Genomic DNA, 18,407 nt, shown 5'->3' with positions numbered 1-18,407 from the left:
CTGGGAATAAAAGGTTAGCTATAACAATATGGTACTTTCCTAAAAATACCAGTTCAGGCTCATATCTAAGAAACCATATTAATTTTAAAAAGATTAGAGGTTTCAAAAATGTTAATGTGACACACACAAAGCCTCTGAAAACTTCAGTTTATCTTACAAAAGAATTTGTACAAATGTAGGTACTTGCACAAAATATAACACTATGAACTCTACTCTGTATGTATCCGTACATTACAAATACTGAAATGGTTCCAGTTATTGATATCCATCAGCTAACTTCCAAATAATAACATAGAGTTATATTTTCATTTTATCTAGGCCAACTTCTGCAACTGGAACAAAGTGTAATTGTGTGAACATTCAAAGCTAAAATTTTACCCAATAAAATTACATTTAAACTTTACAATCATAACTGCCTAGATCCAAAATTGATATGCATGAATGCATCAATCATGCATGCTTTTTTCAGCTACTCACTAAAAAGACTCGTTTTGAGTTAATGTAAATTACTCCTTGTGTTAATGGAATTGCATACAGTTGGTGGGTGTCTTTCTGAATTTCATCAAGCATTTGATATGAAATAGATCAGATTCACTATAATTACTTTCTTTTTTATTCCAGCACAGCAGAGCATTTCTGAAAGCATACTAAAATATACTATAGAAGAACCAGTTTCAGGAGGTGAACAGTAACAAGCAGCCTCTGAATGTCTGGTGTATAATGACAAAAAAAGATTCAAGCTGTCAACAGTAGATCATTGGTTGAATGTTATATATCCCGTCTTTCTTCCAGGAGCTCCGGGAGATGAACAACTCAGTTCTGCCTCTAATTTTTTCCCAGCAAGAGCAAGCCTGTTCAGCAGATCAGACTAAAGAGTAAGCGACTGTTCCTTGAGTTTCTTGGGCCTTACGAGGCCTTAGGTAGCTAACAGTGGATTTTCCTCTAGCTGTTTACTACACCCTGACCATGCACCACATAAATATGCAGATAACCAAACATTCCTTGGTTTTCTAAATGTTAGAACTTAAAATAATACTCTTTACTCAAATAGCTTATTAAAGACCTGCGCAGCACAAAAAGCAACAATAATGAGCTTAATCAAATTTAACAGTTTATAAGATGGCAGAATTACAGTTAGCCCAAACCAAGTATTCCCACTAAAGAATGATAGAATGAGGCCAAACAATTGATTATTTCACACACTGGGGCTTTCTGTAAAATGCAGTATACAGTAGAGCAGCTTATGTTAAGTTACTGCAGTGGAACACAACATAGACATTTGTGTGGCAAGGGGTGGGGTGGGGGAGAAACCTAATTTTAATTGTAACTGGAGAAGACCACATCAGCTCTGAAGATGAGTATCAAAGCGGAGCTGCCATGTGTCCTAAATTCAGTTAAGTCAGCACATTTCTCATCAGTGTGTTTAAATTCTATATTACGCGAGTCCAGCAATTGCACATTTTAACACTGTAACACACACAATGTACAATCATATCCTTTTCTCAAGAAAGGATGCTGCAGTCAATCTTAAGTATGATTCGATATACATCAGGGGAGTCAAATGGCCGGCTCGCGGGCCAGATGCATCATTCGGAAGCCACACCCACCCCTTTGCCGGCAATGGCAAAACTCCTGATACGTTGCGTGACTTCACGTGACGTCGCGAGTTTGACATGTCTGATATACATCAACTGAAAATAAATATAAAACACTTCTATTCTGCATTTCGCCCTCACCACCATCAACAACATGTGAATAATAAGCCCATTGCAACAAGTCAGTTATATTCATAGGAAAGAGGATTGGCATATCCATGCAAAATGTACAATCTCTTCAATAAAATATATTCTGCAAAAGCAAGAAACAAGGAAGTTGAGGACAAAATAAAGAAATATTGAAAGAGGTGTTTTTTTTTTAGGACACATGGACAAAATGTAAGATGCCATCTTCAGGAAGGGAGATGAACCTAACAGAAGCAATATCCTGTCTGATTATACAATAGTGAACACTGTGTAGAAGAGTAATTCCTGAATTAAAGTTGCTGAACATGGTTCAGATTACTGGATACCTCTAAAAGTATAATGCTTTGCAGAAGCATTTACTGTGTATCAACATCCTACTTCTTACAACACATGGTGTTGCATAAGTAGTGAAAATGTATTCAAAAGGTGCTTGGATATCTTTTTAGGCAGCATTTTATCATTATTTTTAGCTATCATCTTACTCAGTCTTATATGATAAATGGTCAAGGGGGTATTCAAACAGAAACACAGTTTGGGTTTGAAATATTTTTTTTAAAAAAATAAGAGATAAAATGTTGCCCAAAGTCTAAAATCATTTTCACACAATTCAATGTTCTTTTTAAAAGTTAGATATATAAATTAAATAGTTCTAATAGTTAAAGATACAATTTGTATCAACAGCGTAGGTACATTCTGGTTCTACAGCATCTTCAAGTTGCAGTCATCTACCCAGTTATCAGCAATAATTATGTGAACGTGGGAATCATCACAGTATGAAGCTCTGAAGGGACTTCTACTATATGAGCAGTCAATCACGATGTCTACGGTATCAGGCACTGTGAGATCTACTGTTAATCTATTTATGTAAAACTACATTTTACAAGAGCTACAAAAGCTCAAAACTTAAAACCAGAAATCTCCCATACTAATACTAGAAGAGATGACAGTGTCTACTTCTAATGCTATGTTGTTCATGGCAAGAATTGGGCCTATATAATGCAACAGGCCAGACAAACTAATTCTATACAGTATTTCACAAAAAGAATGTGCTGTTTTCATCTATAATTACCATTACTATAGTGCAGTTAAGATGTTGCATATCCTGAACACAATGTAAAACCTTCTCAATAAATAGCATGAAAATACACAATCTTATATACAAAAATTGCATTGAGAACACAATTTGTTTCTTTAAAAACAGTTATTTTATGAAATACCTGTGCATTAAGTAAAAGAACAAGAGATACACTTTTCAATGCCATTTCTGATTAATGGAAATGTACATTGGCTGCACAACACTGCTGCCTAAACGGATATATTTGTAGTCAAATTTGTGACAATCAGGAACTGGATAAGCTGAATAATTTCAGAATCTGCACATAAAGTTTTTTTCATCTGCATAATAAATTAATAAACAGGTTTCTCTCCTACTGATTGCTTCTGCTTACAACAAAATTAACAGTAATCAACAAATAAATTAAATCCATAGCCAAATTAAAAAGTGCCATACTATAAAGTACTAATATATTGTTACCCATTTCAATGTAAAAAACGGTAACTTATACATTACTTTAAAAAATTCAGTGCTGTAAAAGACTGTTGTTTTCTATAAATAAAATGATTATATACACAGAAAATCACACAATAAAATTAAATAACTTAATTATGAAAAAAATATCCTAATAAGCTTAACTTGAAAAAAAGTTGGCTGGGCACAGAAAATCCTCTTTAGTTTTCGGCTGGTTTGAAAAAAATGTTTTGCACTTGAAGGATAAAACACCCAATAATTTAATAAATATGTAACAAATATTAAAAAGTGCTGCATATAAAACCCACATGCACTAGGGATTCTTACATGAGACATCACAGTTATAATATATTCAGCTGGAGACATTCCAGGCATGAAATATTTTTTTAAAAAAACTCGAGTATTTAAAATAAATCCTGTTACTTCCAGTGTGGGGTTATACATACAGGTTCCATGGCACAGTATTTCACATATATGGATTACTATATAACCTCCTTGCTGAGAAGGAGATCACAAATGCTATTGTAGCAAACCTCCCTCAGCAATACAGCTGAAACTGAACTATAGACACCATAAAGATGCATCATCAATATCATGTCATCAATAACCTAGCTGAGACTTCTCCACTAAAATGGCTGCAGCAAGCTGCTGAGCATCTGCCATGTGAGGATTCCTCTTCATAACAATCCTCACCAGGTCAGGTGGGAAAATGTTGCACAGGTTGATGTAGACTTTCTCTCGACTGTCTTGGTATCTTGGAAGATCTTGAGGCATTCCACAGTAAGGTATCTGCCAAGGCTGATCGGGTTGCTCAGGTAAACTTTGGAAAGCAAACTGCTCATAACATGGTGGGGTGGGATTGCTGGGTAAAGAGTAAGTTTGGCGATAGCCATATGTATCCATCCCATAGCCTGGCCTATCCCAACTACTGAGTCCATCTTGAGCGGAGTATGTTTTTCTTTTTCTCAATGGAGAATTATCATACAAACGTGAGTCTGATACACTGTCCAGTCTTGTGGATGCAAGAGTTCTCCCCAGAGGCATGCTTTTTGTATGCTGTGAACTCTGAGAAGCAGGGTAGTCAATAGGACAAGTAGAACGGCTTCCCATGTTTGGATGCTGAAAGTGCACAGCCATGTATGGAACTGGAGGTTTCGGATGATGCTTTGGTTCTTCATGACTATAACTTTGCACTCTGGTTAGTGTATCGTGGTAACTCTGTAAGAAGGACTGTGAGTTCAGATGGCTATGGGGATGCATATGTTGACATTTTAAATTCTCTTCCAGTTGAGGGTCAGGAGAACTTACATAGGATCGATCATTGTAACCCATGTAGGAATCACTACTGCCACAACTCATGCTCCCTTCACTACTACAATCAGAAGCTACAGAACTAATTCTGTAATCTGTGTCCAAAGAGAAACGTCTTTCGGGACTTCGGGGACCAGAGATACTCAAGTTTGAATATGCACTGAGCATAGAGTAATAACCTACATCCACAGGAGAATCACATTTGGGATACTGCTCATAAGGCATTGGCGTTCCATGATTTTTGGTTGTCATTATCACTGGAGAATACGGTCCCTGTGGTCTTTGATCCTGAGGTGGGAAATGAACTCCAGATGGAAGGCCATTAGTTAAAGGTGCAGTACTTTGGGGTTTTGCAGCAGCAGAAGTTGGTATACTAACTAAAGAAGGTACAGATCTGGTTCCCAATTTATTTTTGGTGGGAAGCTTTTCTTCCAAGTCTTGGTAGACTTGAGTCCTTATACTAGGATCTGATTGCCTCTTTGGAGTAGTTCGCTTGAGATCTGTAGTGTTATCTGTCTTAGTACTACAAGGAACACTGTTGCTTTTCACCAGTCCTCCTTCACTAGCAGCTTTGGCAGCTGTGTTCCTAGACATGGCACGAAGTTCATCAGCTACTGACCTCTGAGGTTGATTTCCTCTTTCTGGGTGATAATATTTGCATTTGTGTCCATAAGTGCATTTCTTCCCTATATGAATTTATAATTGAAGATGTAAGCATACAAAGTAAAAAAAACCCAAAGTAAATTATTTCTTCAGCAATGTTAAAAAAGTAATGTACATACTCATACAAGGAGGACCATTAACTGTTATGCAATGAAATTAACTAAATTATCAGTAATTGGACAGTGTGTTTGCATAACACGCTAACCCATCCTGTGATTAGCCCTATCATACTGTCTGAATACAAATCAAGATTATATAATAACTGGGAATAATCATATAGAAATCAGGATTATTTACCTAAACAATTGCCTGCTATATTATCCAAACTTTGAAGCCTCATCTTCAGGATCTCTGCTGTTCTGGATTTTTCCCCCCATTCACTACTTAAGAGGAATGAAATGAGGACACAAAGGGATTCCTCATTAAACTTGTTATATAATGAAAATTTCAACACAGATATATTTCACTTCATTTATGAAGAGACAAACAATCAAGCTTCATTTAAAAAAACACATTTAATGTTTAATTGAATAATATTACCATATGGACAGGGTTGCTTCTTATGTTCTGGTACAACAGGTTTCTTCCTCAAAAAATTCTCCAGACTTGGGCCATGACGGCCAAGAGGATCGTCTGGAGGCATGAATCTAAATAATAAAACAATGAAAGGAACAATGCATTTGCTGTGCCATATTTCAGATCTATTCTAAACCTGCTCCTAAAAATACTAGTAAATCAAAGTTATAGCTACTGCCTGTTAGTTTAAATGCAGCTGCCTGTGAGATGCTAAGAAAGTAAATAATGAAAATAATGTATTTGCCTGTAGTGCAGATAGCTGCCTGGTTCATGTACCAATCTATTCAATTTGCATAGCAGATAAATGGGTGTCCTTACTTCCTTATTTCCATTCATTTAAGATAATGTCTAGAGCAGCTGTTCTATGAGGAGGTCTTTGCATATAAGTAGTCCTTGCCTTATGACCATTCATTTAACAACCAAAGTTACAATGGTGCTGAATAAAGTGATTTTTGACCAGTCTTTGCACATATAATCCTCACAATGTCCTTGTCATGGTTCTGACAAATGCGGTACTTCAAAGAACTTCAAGGCATTGTTTACCTTAAAGAATCTTTTATTATACTCGCATAGCTTTGGCACGTACCTATTAGAAGCCAAGATCTGAATTCTCCTCCCCTGAACACATCTTATCAAACACAATTCCCACCCTTAATTTAACATCATAAATCACTTTCTCCAATTAGTTTAAAATGCAAATTTTCCCTCCTGTTTAACAACCCGCCAAATTCTTCTCTTCTCTTATTGCAAACAGTCTTGAGATACATTCTCCCTATGCTGTCAAGCAAGAACATCCGATGTTTTAGGGCACTTGTCAACCAGCATGTATTTATGATGGCTGCAGCATCCTGGGATCACATGCTCAACATTTGCAACCCTCCTAGAGCGCAATCCCAACAAGCGAAGTCAGTGGGAGGGAAGCTGGATTCACTTAACAACTATGTGATTCACAGGTAATCACTTTGGCAACAAAGGTTGGGCATGACTCACTCAATGAAGGCATTGTTTAGCAATGGAAGTTTCAGTCCCAATTGTGATCATAAGTAGAGGACTACTGTAAGGAAACACAATTTATAGATTTTCCTGCATGCTTGTACATACACAAACTTACATAAATAGTTATGTGTATAGTAGGTAGTATACAATCTATCTTTCCAAAAACAAAACATTTTGGAGAACTCTGGAATCTTCTGTTTCTCTTCACAGTCTATAAACAATGACTGGTTTAAACAAAATCAAAACAATGATTGGTTTAAATAAAATCAAAACAAAACATTAAAACATAATATATACGTTGTGAGAGAAAGGAAAGATGGTAAGGGTTGGAAAAAGAAAATAAAACAAAAACAAAAAAAGGCAGATGAGGTAAGAATGGGAGTTAGCATAATGAGAATAAGTCAACTGGTCACAATGAATTCAATATCATTACTACTCAACAACAGAGACTGGGGTAATGAATGTCAACGTGAAAGGAAGCTCTTAAGTCATCTTTCTCTGTACACCAAAAATGCAGAGATAACTTTAAGAATTATCTTAAATAGATTATCACTGATTGGGGAATATTCCTAATTCCTCCCTTATCATATGACCAAGATGTTTATGTGAGTATGAATAGTTACTTTCAGTGGTAGTTGTGCAAGGCTCTGTCCTTTCTAATGCTATGGAGCTAATGAGCTAAATATCAAAGGGAGGACTTCACAAAAGATTTTGAATCAGAAACACAGCAATTCAGAGACACTTGTCTTAAGTGAGTTTAAAACCTGAAAAATCTTTAATTGTGTTTGGGCTTTTCCCCAAGCTGAAGCACACTCCTGTTCCAATGATACATATTTAATCCTCAAATCCAGCTTTCTGACTTATAGGAATCTAGACCCAATGTGCCCTCAGGAATAAATATTAGAAATGTATAATCTATTGAACAACTACATAGTTAGCAGTTTAAAAATATCTATCCAGTTTTACAACAGAACAGAAATTGCAAAATTTGTAGACTGGAATATTTATCCATAAGACACTGACCTTATGCCTGATTTTAGTCACTTCTGGAGATTTGGGAGGAAGTTATTTCAATAAGAATAACAACGAGTTGAACGGGACCTTTGAGGTCTTCTGGTCCAACCCCCTGCTGAGGCAGGAAACCCTATACCACTTCAGACAAATGGCTGTCCACTCTCTTCTTAAAAATTTCCAGCGTTGGAGCATTCACAACTTCTGGAGGCAGGTTGTTCCACTGATTAATTGTTCTGTCATGAAATTTCTCCTTAGTTCTAGGTTGCTTCTCTCCTTGACTAGTTTCCATCCGTTGCTTCTTGTCCTGCCTTCAGGTGGCTTGGAGAATAGCTTGACACCCTCTTCTTTGTGGCAACCCCTGAGATATTGGAACACTGCTATCATGTCACCCCTAGTTCTTCTCTTCAATAAACTAGACATACTCAATTTCAGCAACTGATACTAGTCTTTATATGTTTTACCAGATACTGGTTTGCATTTAATAGTATAGAATCAAACTTCAGAACAGGACATGAACTTCATTTCAAAATTACTCTGTCCAGAGATAGTAAAGCTCTGGCCATCAGAGGAGTACATGTCCCAAATCTTGTTGACAGTCATTTTTAAGTCATAGACAATTAAAATTATAACTTACTTGTCATTGACAAATGAATACATCAGGAGTCGCTCATCAATAAATTTCTTCCATTCTGTCTTTTCATTAGCTAGATCTCTGTAGTTGTCATTAGATACAATTATACCATCTGACTCAAAAGCCAACTTCACTATGAATCTGTCATCATAGCATACCACCCTTCTCCCTTGAACGCGACGTGATGGGGTGAACACCAAAATTTTCTCTTTTTCTAATTTACGCAAGATTTCTTGATCTAGATTTGAAATTGAAAAGGGAAACACAAAATAGAACACTGAAATTCACTTAATTCACCCTATTATCTACACACACACACACACACACACACACACACACACAAACAGAATAACAAATTCAGAAGACTTGGCTTAATAAAAGCAAATATTATTCTAATGGAAGCAGATAGTTACAATTCAGCAACACATAAAAATATAAGCTGCCTTTACTCATAACCTCAACAACTATGCTTAGGACCAGATGTTTCTACATTTAATTCCAATAATCTGCAGTAAGACCTATACTAAATTAAAAGACTGGAATGTTATGTTTTCTATACATTAAGAGTATGTTTGGTTATTAAACACAGTTATAATGCTATATTATATTTCAAATATCTGTAAACATAATTTGAGCAGTTTCTCCTAAAGATATATTCAACTGAGGCCATAGTAAAAGGCAAATTCTTGATCAGCCCTTAGATACCAAGACTGAAAAAGAAAAGTTTCCAATAACTTTTGAACTATTTGAATATCAACTTATATTACAGACATAGCCTTTCCCAAGCATTTGAGGCAATTCGAGATGATGCAAGCTGAAATAAATTCAGTTACTAATTCAGGATTTAGGAAAAGGGCCTTGCTTAATAATGAAGTAGTTGCTGATAGGTTTGGAAATCTGCAGAAACATATTTGAATATTTATTTTTGTCCAAAATGGTAACAGCTTTTATAATATTTAATTATATTTCACGTTTTATTTGAAGATACAAATCTTTTCCAAGGTTACAAGCAACATCTGACATAACTGCAAATTAAGTCATCAAGCCACATTCTTTAATCAAATATTGTCTAGCTAAACATTTTTCCTGCTTAGAATATTAATAGATAGGTGACAAGATACAGAGTCAGCATCAGCTCTGAATCTAATTTTTATTGTTTAATACAAGATTAACCTTAAGAGTCCCTTTCATTTGTAAACCTCCAATTAAAGGTTAGGGCAATAGATTTGATTTATAGTAACAAATCTTAAGATTGTGACTGTAAGATATAGGTGTTATTAATATACGAACAGAAGGTGACAAGCATTAAAACATACTGAATGCAAATATTCATAATAATATTATCAACTGAAAAACAGATATCCTATGGCAAATGATGAAATATTTCATACAGGTAACCCTCGCTTAAAGACTGCCTTATTTAGCGACCATTTGTCATAGATTCAACCTTATGGCTAAACCACTTTTCTATGTCACTCACTTTTGTATTCACATTCAACATCCATTTAAGCTTGATTTTACTATATTTTCTTGTTTTATTATACATAATTAAGTGCACCAGTCACATTGCACTCAATTTATTTCTATGTCTCTCCTGACATACCCAATCCTCACTTCTATATCAAACTAGACAGTACTAGGTTCTTATACATAATTTCTTTTTTTAAAAAAACATTCCTCCCTCACAACAGAATATGTACTATCCACTATATATTATTTAGAGAGACATCAGGAATTTGCAAATTCTGGTTTAAATTGATGTAAAAACATCAATTCAGAGTATAAATTGTAATATAAGCACCTGTTGGGTTTCCATTTTTCATATATTGAAATGCAATTCTACATCAACATGTATTAAATATATGCTTTTTGAGAACAAATAGTACACTAAATATGTATTTTAGGTGCAACGTGCTTAAGACTTATGCATGAAAATGAAATAGTACTGAAGTGGGCACCAAAGCACCTGAAGGCAGGACAAGAAATAACAAGTAGAATATCATCAAACAGTGATCCAACCTAGAACTGAGGAGAAATTTCCTGACAGTGAGAACAATTAATCAATGGAACGACTTGCCTTCAGAAGTTGTGGGTGCTCAGTCAATGGAGGTTTTCAAGAAGAGATTGGACAATCATTTGTCTAGAATGATACAGGTCTCCTGCTTGAGCAAGTGGTTGGATTAGAAGATCTCCAAGGTCCTATACAACCCTGTTACTCTATGTTCTAAAATATTTTGATTAAAGCAGTCCTTAAAATATTTACTCACATAGAATAAGCAAGATCAAAATTGTCATAGATTTTACAAATGAAACTGCTGAAAGCTGATCAAAATATACCTGTAATGAGTGCATCTGGTCGTGACTGTTCTTTTCTCCATGCTGGAACAAACACTGTGACATCTTTGTGTCCTCTTTCCGAAAACCAATCCACGGCCAGTTTTATCCCACGACAAGAGAATACTTCTTTGTTTCCATGGCTGAAACAGATGTCCTAAATTTACTAATCTACATTATTGTAACTACCACTGTTTCATATATGTATGAATGGAATCTACTTGCAGTCTGCCCTCATAAGCACAAAGCACTCCAAAGTAATTAACAAAAGCTAAGTGTGGCATTTAAAAACACTCATAAAATAATCAATTGCCTGTAAATTTGTGTATGGCATTACTTTGACAAATGTTACTCCAAATCCATTATATTTAAGTATTATGAATATGTTTTACATATTTTCAGAACTATATGATTAAGTATTTAATTTCAGTTTAATCTATATACAATTGATGCAACACATGTCCTGATAACTAGACCAAAATAACCTACTTAGTAAAGAGTAATAGTAAAAATGGTGGCCAAATAAACCAAGACATGATTTTGATGTTTGAAAACAAAATGCAGTTATCTCTCTCATATACAAACTGGAATATAATTGTTTCATTAACAGTTAATAGCATTTCAAACAAGAACTTTGAAATGCAAAGTATAGTTATGACTATAACTGTTGCATAAAAGACAGAAGTACAAGGATTTCAGTTTATCATCATGTCTGAGATATACCTCAAGAAAAGAGAGAAAGTAACATGGTGTTGAGGAAGCACATATAATTGCTCCTTGGATTATTTTCTAAATAGCCAGCTCTTTTTAATCTGTAATTTTCTCACCCTTAGTTGCATAAGATCGTTCTTAACTTTATAATTGGGTATTTTTTTTATCAATACTCTCATATTGCAGTAAATGAAAAAAGAAAGAAGACAGAGAGTAGCTCCAAGTACGTTATTTCTTCCATTCACCATAAGAATCAGACTTTCAGGGTCCTTTACTTCATCCGCTGCCATTAATCAGCAACTGCATTGCTGAGAGAAGAGGGTCAGAAGGGGAATTTCAACACAACTGAAACCAAAGACTTTTTTTTTTTGAGACTGATAAGCAACTAGAAAAAAACTTTGCTTTTATTAATGACAACTCCAGCAAGGCTATTACATGTTCAAAACTGGGAGGGATTGACACTACCTAGAACAGAGGAATCTTTCCAAAACAGGTACTTCATGAAGAGAAAAATATTTCAGTTCTGGTTACACCATACCACCAAATTGTCACCACTGTAAATTCAAAAAGGAAAACTGCAAAATATCCTGGGGACAATGCCCCAATGTGTGATGTCTCCCTTGGACGATTCCCCAGATACCTCCTTAGATGTCAGCTCAGGGGAAGATGAGCTAATTCCTGGGTCAGGAATTGATTTGATTGATGACTCTGAATGGCCATCCAGAAGGGACTTAGCTGAGGCTCCAGCTGGGGAAAGCTTGCAGTGGTTGATGGCCAGCAAAGAGGAGGAGGAACTGCCTTCTGCGCCTGATCCAAGAACACAAAGGGGAGAGAAAAGGCAGCAGCAGAGGAGGTCAGCCAGATTACTCAAAAGGAGAAAGCCTCATCTCTCTGGATGGGCTGCACCGGAAGCTGGCTATTTATCACAGCAGACAGATGGAGGTGTTGCTGGGAACAACATGTTTGTTTTCTAGCTGTGTATTTGGTCACTGTGATTCCTGCTTCACTCTGGATTGACACCATGTTCGGAACTGAATTGTGCCTTGGAAACTCTGAAATTTGCTTGCCTGGTGAGCTGTCTTGTGTGTGGATTTAAGTTTTACCTGGTGGATTTAAGTTTGTCTGGTGGAATTATTTTGCCCACTTCTACAACTGGATGCAAACACTGTGGTAGATCAGGCTTTTGGTTTTATGCAGTTAGTGAAACAGCTGAGGGATTGCGGGGCTCCATGCTCTACGACTGATTTCTCTCTGTTTGGAGACCCTAAATGGGCCCAAAGCCACCCCAGAGAGGTGGCAAGGAAGGAGGGAAGCTCCGACGATCATGGGAGACGGCAGCTGATCCAGACGTCTAGGAGAAGCCCTCCAGAAACCGACAGAAGAAAGGCTAGCATCATTTGTGAGTCTAGCCCAAGCTACATGCAGCTGAAGACAAAAAGCACTAAATTAAGCATGATCATAAACAGCGTGATTGAACTGGGTAAGAATATTGATTCTCTCTCTTCTACCTGACTGATTTCCTGGAAAAAAAGAAAAAAAACCAAAGTAAAAAATTCTCAGAATGTGAGGAGGGTGGTTTGCTCCACCCCTCTCTAAACGGAAGCAGAGAATTAAATTTATGGGGAATAAAGATACAGAAATAAAATTAATATAAGATTTAAACCTGGAAAATGTGAAATTGATGGAATTTATTAAGAGTTTCCTGGCAAAGGATTATTGACGGAGATAAAAGGCTTATTTGTTTTGAAAATTGAAAGATGGACTGGTGCTGACATCTAGTAGTGGGTGAAATTGACCTTCCTGTACTATAAATATTTTTTAAACTGTGACTTTAAAGCGATTGGCAGAGAAAGGATTTTTGGTCATTATGGAGCATCAGAGGTCTGCAGAAAGAATGTACCAAGAAAAAATAAATACTTCCCAGGAGGTAATGTATGTTATGTTACAACAATTACAAATGACACTAATTTCAAACCATGGGGAAATTAAAAATGAATTTGAAAACTTAAATTAATGGATCTTTAATTTAACATCACAACAAATAAATGATCAGAAAACAAAAAGAGAGAGAGATTATGTAAAGCAGGCAACTGAATATAAACTAGTGGAAAGAAATTTAGAGATGGAGACTTAAGTGGAGAAGACTTACAAGAAACACCGGACATGGAAAAGAAAATTCTAAGACCACAAAATAAATTTGAGGACAAAAAAAAAAGATTTGACAAGATGGATTGCAGAGCTGTTGGGGCTACTACAAGAAATGGGGAGACAAGAGATGATGAGAGAAATCTTCCATAAATATGAAGGGGCAAAATCTCTATACAAAAACATGATGTTTGATTTGCCTCTTATATTTACAATAACACCTACAAAATTATGAAAAGACTCTTTGATTCAACAGAATAATTGATTGGGAAAGATGTTTGGGAAAAGGAGAGGGCTAAAGTGAGAATTGAGGAATTAGATGACAGGGCATATCAGAGGGAATACTTAAAAATTAAACACTTATTTGAATATGGTTGAAGAAATAGAAAGATTTTAGTTTAAGAGGGATGAATATCCCAAGTAAAGTAAGGTAGTTTTTTTTTCTTTTTCTCTCTTTTTTAGTTTGTTCTTTGATATGGGGAAATATAAAAATGTTTGGGATGGTTAACATAAAGGAAATGTTTAAATGTAATTGATTTTAAGAAAATTTTAATAGATAACTAAAAAAATGTTTTGAATAGTTAAAAGATTAGATGATTGGATTTATTAAATGGAACATCTAAAGATTAAACATAGGTTTAATTATGGTAAAAAGAACAGAAAAAATAATTGTATGCTAAGAGGGATATTATTTTAAATAGTATATTATTTTCTTATTCTTTTTTTCCTTTTTTCTTCTCTCTTCTTTCTATTTTTCTTTGATGTCTTTTTTCATTTACTTTTTAAGATATAAAAATAGACTTAAATACTTAAATGTAACCTTGAGAAATTTTTAGCCAGTAAGAATGTTTTAAACATTGTAGGGCAAGGGTGTCAAACTGCCGGCCCATGGGCCGGACGCATCACAACAAAACCGCGCCCACCCTGTTGCCGGCAATGGAAAAAAGCTCCGATACGTCGCGCGATGTCACATGATGTCGCGAGTTTGGCATGTCTGTTGTAGGGAAAACAAATTTAAATAAGAATTGTAAACAAGATTCATGATGAGGCAACCAAGATGACTAGACAGAAAAGAAGCATGATCTTGATGTGATTATTGGTAGTAAATTAAATAACATATATATTTGAATTGTTACCTATTGAATTAATAAGAATTGTATTAATTCAAGGTTGGCAAAGAGAATATTATTGGAAGAAGAAGAAATCAAGCAAAGCTATTATGTGGACTTTGGAATATAAAAACTGATTGTTAGTGATTACTTTGTAAATATAAGCCCTGACAACACACTGTTTACCAAATATTAAGGTGTTTATGTTAAAAAATCAATAAAATATGTTTAAACTAACACTGTGGTAGTTCAAGCCTTCTTCTTATATATTTGAACTCAATAGGGATCATACAACAAAATGGGAAAGAAAAAGGAATAGTTCACAGCTTTGTTACTAGTTTTATTAACATTTTTCTGACTCAGTATATCTCAGTTACAGATATAGATAATTCCTTAATTTAGGAATTAATGAAGGAACTCAGAAAGAGTGTAAAATAATGAATCCCCTCCCCTTACATCTGATTAATTTTTGGAACTAATCTCTCTCAAATTATATCATGGAATGTTAGTACTTGAACTGCCAAGTTAAATGATTATGCCTTTCCAAATTAATGGATATATTATTCTTTTACAGGAGAAATGGAATGTGAATACAAATCATTGCCTCTCCCAGGAAATGGAGAAAGATTGTATATGTGTTTGTTTCTTTAGCATTAATATTAGAACTACCCCCTTTGGAAATATGCAATGTCAGTATTATCTTTTAATAGCTTTGTTATTAATTCATGTATATACAGTACATTCCCTTACGCACTCATTTGTTGATTAATGAAGCAGGGTATAGTTAAAAAAATCCCATTCCTATCATTTACATGGTCTGTAGCCAATTTCTCATATGATAGTGGCAAGGGACTGTAATGCAAAAATTATATTTAATAAGCTTTATATGAAATTTCATAGCTTCCCCCCACCCCGATTTTATAACTGCATCTCCTACCATTGCATCAATTGAAAGATCATATTGTGAACCTACAAAGACTGTGTACGATGCAATCTTTGAACAGTTTAGATTGAGCAATGCATTGGATACAGGCTAGCCAGCAGCATATAAACATTTGGCTGATACATAGCCCTCCTTGAAATAATATATTGCATTATCAAGGATCGTCATCTCACATCTGCTAAAACATACAATTGTAATGTATCCTGGTAATGATAACTTTCCAGTTGTTCTCCATTTAAGAATATCAGGAAATATAACATACTTGGGCATTAGTGCTGCTCATAAAATGGATTCTGAAATTGGTCCAATTTGGATTAAATGGCCATTTCACAGTAGAACCGTTTGATGAAAGGCCTATTGAGTTCTAAAGAAGCTGCACAGGTCCATTCTACTGTTATGAAGAAGATGTAGATGAATCTCTTCTAGCAAATTAAACTAGATTACTCCTACTGGTAATTGATAAAAAACCAGAGTTTTACCTTAGTGGCTTGGCTCCTCCTTATTTCTTCTGAGAAATTTGTCAGCAAATGGAAAGGTGGGATCTGACATAAGTTGAATGATTGTGATAACTCGCTGAGTTATGATCAAGCCAGACCCAAGGTATGACAGAGATATAGATATAGAAAGCCAGGAAGCTCAGTCCTGTGTGCCAACAGGGATATATCTGGGGTGCTCAATTCACTAACTTAAGTCTAGCTATCTACATGGGGGCAGACTGTAATATTCAAATACAGGTGGGATATACAGTATTAGCATGATTTAATGTTTTGCCTAGAAACATCAACAACCTAAGATATGCAGATGATACCACTCTAATGGCAGAAAGTGAAGAGGAACTAAAGAGCCTCTTGTTGCGGGTGAAGAAGGAGAGTGCAAAACTTGGGTTGAAACTAAACATTAAGAAAACCAAGATCATGGCATCCGGCCCTCTCAATTCCTGGCAAATAGATGGGGAAGAAATGGAGGTAGTGACAGATTTTATTTTCCTGGGCCCCAAGATCATCGCAGATGGGGACTGTAGCCAAGAAATTAAAAGACGCTTGCTCCTTGGGAGGAAAGCCATGGCAAATCTAGACAGCACACTAAAAAGCAGAGACATCACCCTGTCAACAAAAGTGCGTATAGTCAAGGCTATGGTCTTCCCAGTTGCAATGTATGGCAGTGAAACCTGGACCATAAGAAAGGCTGAGCGCCAAAGAATTGAAGCCTTTGAACTCTGGTGCTGGAGAAGACTCCTGCAAGTCCCTTCGACTGCAAGGCGATCAAACCGGTCAGTTCTAGAGGAGATCAACCCTGACTGTTCTTTAGAAGGCCAGATCCTGAAGCTGAAACTCAAATACTTTGGCCACCTAATGAGAAGGAAGGACTCACTGGAGAAGAGCCTAATGCTGGGAAAGATTGAGGGCAAGAGAAGAAGGGGACGACAGAGAATGAGGTGGCTGGATGGAGTCACTGAAGCAGTAGGCGTGAGCTTAAATGGACTCCAGAAGATGGTAGAGGACAGGAAGGCCTGGAGGAACATTGTCCATAGGGTCGCGTTGGGTCGGACACGACTTCGCAACTAACAACAAAAAATGTTTTGCCTACCCAGTTGTCTTGGTAGGTAGTTAAAAAGAAAATTCTGTAATGAACAGCTTTCTCCATGTGGAAGTGGTCACATTGAAACCCCTGCTCATTTTCTTCTATACCAGTGTTTCTTCAACTTTTTTCCCTCAGGATTCCTTTCCACTTTGAAAAATTATGGAGGACCCCCCAAAAAACTTTTGTTTGTATACAGGTAGTCCTTCACTTTTAATCATTCATTTAGCAATCATTCAAAGTTACAATGGCACTGAAAAAAGTGACTTATAACCAATCTTCACATCACCATCACAGCATCTGCAGTCACATGATCAAAATGTGGGTGCTTGGCAACCAACATCTATTTATGATGGTTGCAGCATCCTAGGGGTCATGTGATCACCATTTGTATCTTTCCCAGCCAGCTACCAACAAGCAAAGTCAACAGGGAAAACTAAATTCACTTAAGAACTGTATGCTTAACAACCATGGTGAAAAAGGTCATAAAATCAGGTGCAATTCACTTAACCACCTTCCTTAGCAATGGAAATTCTGCCCCCAATTGTGGTCATACGTCAAGGACTACCTGTTGATCATATTTATTGATATTTACTAAATTAAAAATTAAAGTCGATGCATTTGATATGAGTTCATGTTTGATGGGATTTGTATATTTTATTACATTTCAAAACAGGCTTCCAAATAGTTTTGATTTTGAAAACTCCTGAGAAAACCTTGGGGGAGCACCAGGAATCTAAGGACCACGCAAGTCTGTTCTATGCTACCTTTTTATCAGGATATTCAGCCACAATTCTTAATTTAATACCCATAACAGCAAATTATCCGTGTGACCCAGATTTATTTTATCTCCATCGTCTGACAGAATTGATACAATCTCTCTGAATGCTGCTAAATATTATATTATATTTTATTTTAAATGGAATTAAAATAAAAAATAAATAAATATTATATTTGCAAGGGTATACAACTATAGCATTTTATGTCTATCAATTATATTATTCTGAATTTTAATTTATTAGTTGGTTATAATTATTACAAAGTCTATTGTTAGTATTTTTTATATAAATGTGTCTGTACATCTTTGAGTCAGTCTTCACTCCTGGCAACTGCCTGGACAATTCTC

General features: G+C 35.7%; 2 protein-coding genes across 5 annotated transcripts in view; one reads left to right on the top strand and one right to left on the bottom strand.

The window, feature by feature from the left end:
* Positions 1–1,681, top strand: part of RDX (radixin) — a 64,142-nt gene extending 62,461 nt beyond the window's left edge. For 2 of the 3 annotated variants that reach the window (XM_081327173.1, XM_081327172.1), the window contains exon 15: positions 622–655. In XM_081327173.1, coding sequence (XP_081183299.1) covers positions 622–640 — 19 coding nt within the window. In that variant the 3' untranslated portion in view covers positions 641–655. Of the gene's footprint in view, positions 1–621; positions 656–792 lie in introns of those variants that run through there. The other variant, XM_081327174.1, reaches the window with a different exon arrangement.
* Positions 1,682–2,423: 742 nt separating this feature from the next.
* Positions 2,424–18,407, bottom strand: part of ZC3H12C (zinc finger CCCH-type containing 12C) — a 53,629-nt gene continuing 37,645 nt past the window's right edge. For both annotated transcript variants that reach the window (XM_081327170.1, XM_081327171.1), the window contains 4 exons: positions 10,799–10,938; positions 8,465–8,699; positions 5,785–5,891; positions 2,424–5,267 (listed from right to left, as the gene is read on the bottom strand). In XM_081327170.1, the coding sequence (XP_081183296.1) occupies positions 3,871–5,267; positions 5,785–5,891; positions 8,465–8,699; positions 10,799–10,938 (1,879 nt within the window). In that variant the 3' untranslated portion in view covers positions 2,424–3,870. The remainder of the gene's footprint in view (positions 5,268–5,784; positions 5,892–8,464; positions 8,700–10,798; positions 10,939–18,407) is intronic.

Source organism: Vipera berus, assembly GCF_964194415.1.
Source record: "Vipera berus genome assembly, chromosome: 4".
NCBI lineage: Eukaryota > Metazoa > Chordata > Lepidosauria > Squamata > Viperidae > Vipera > Vipera berus.
This window is presented reverse-complemented; position numbering and strand designations above follow the sequence as displayed.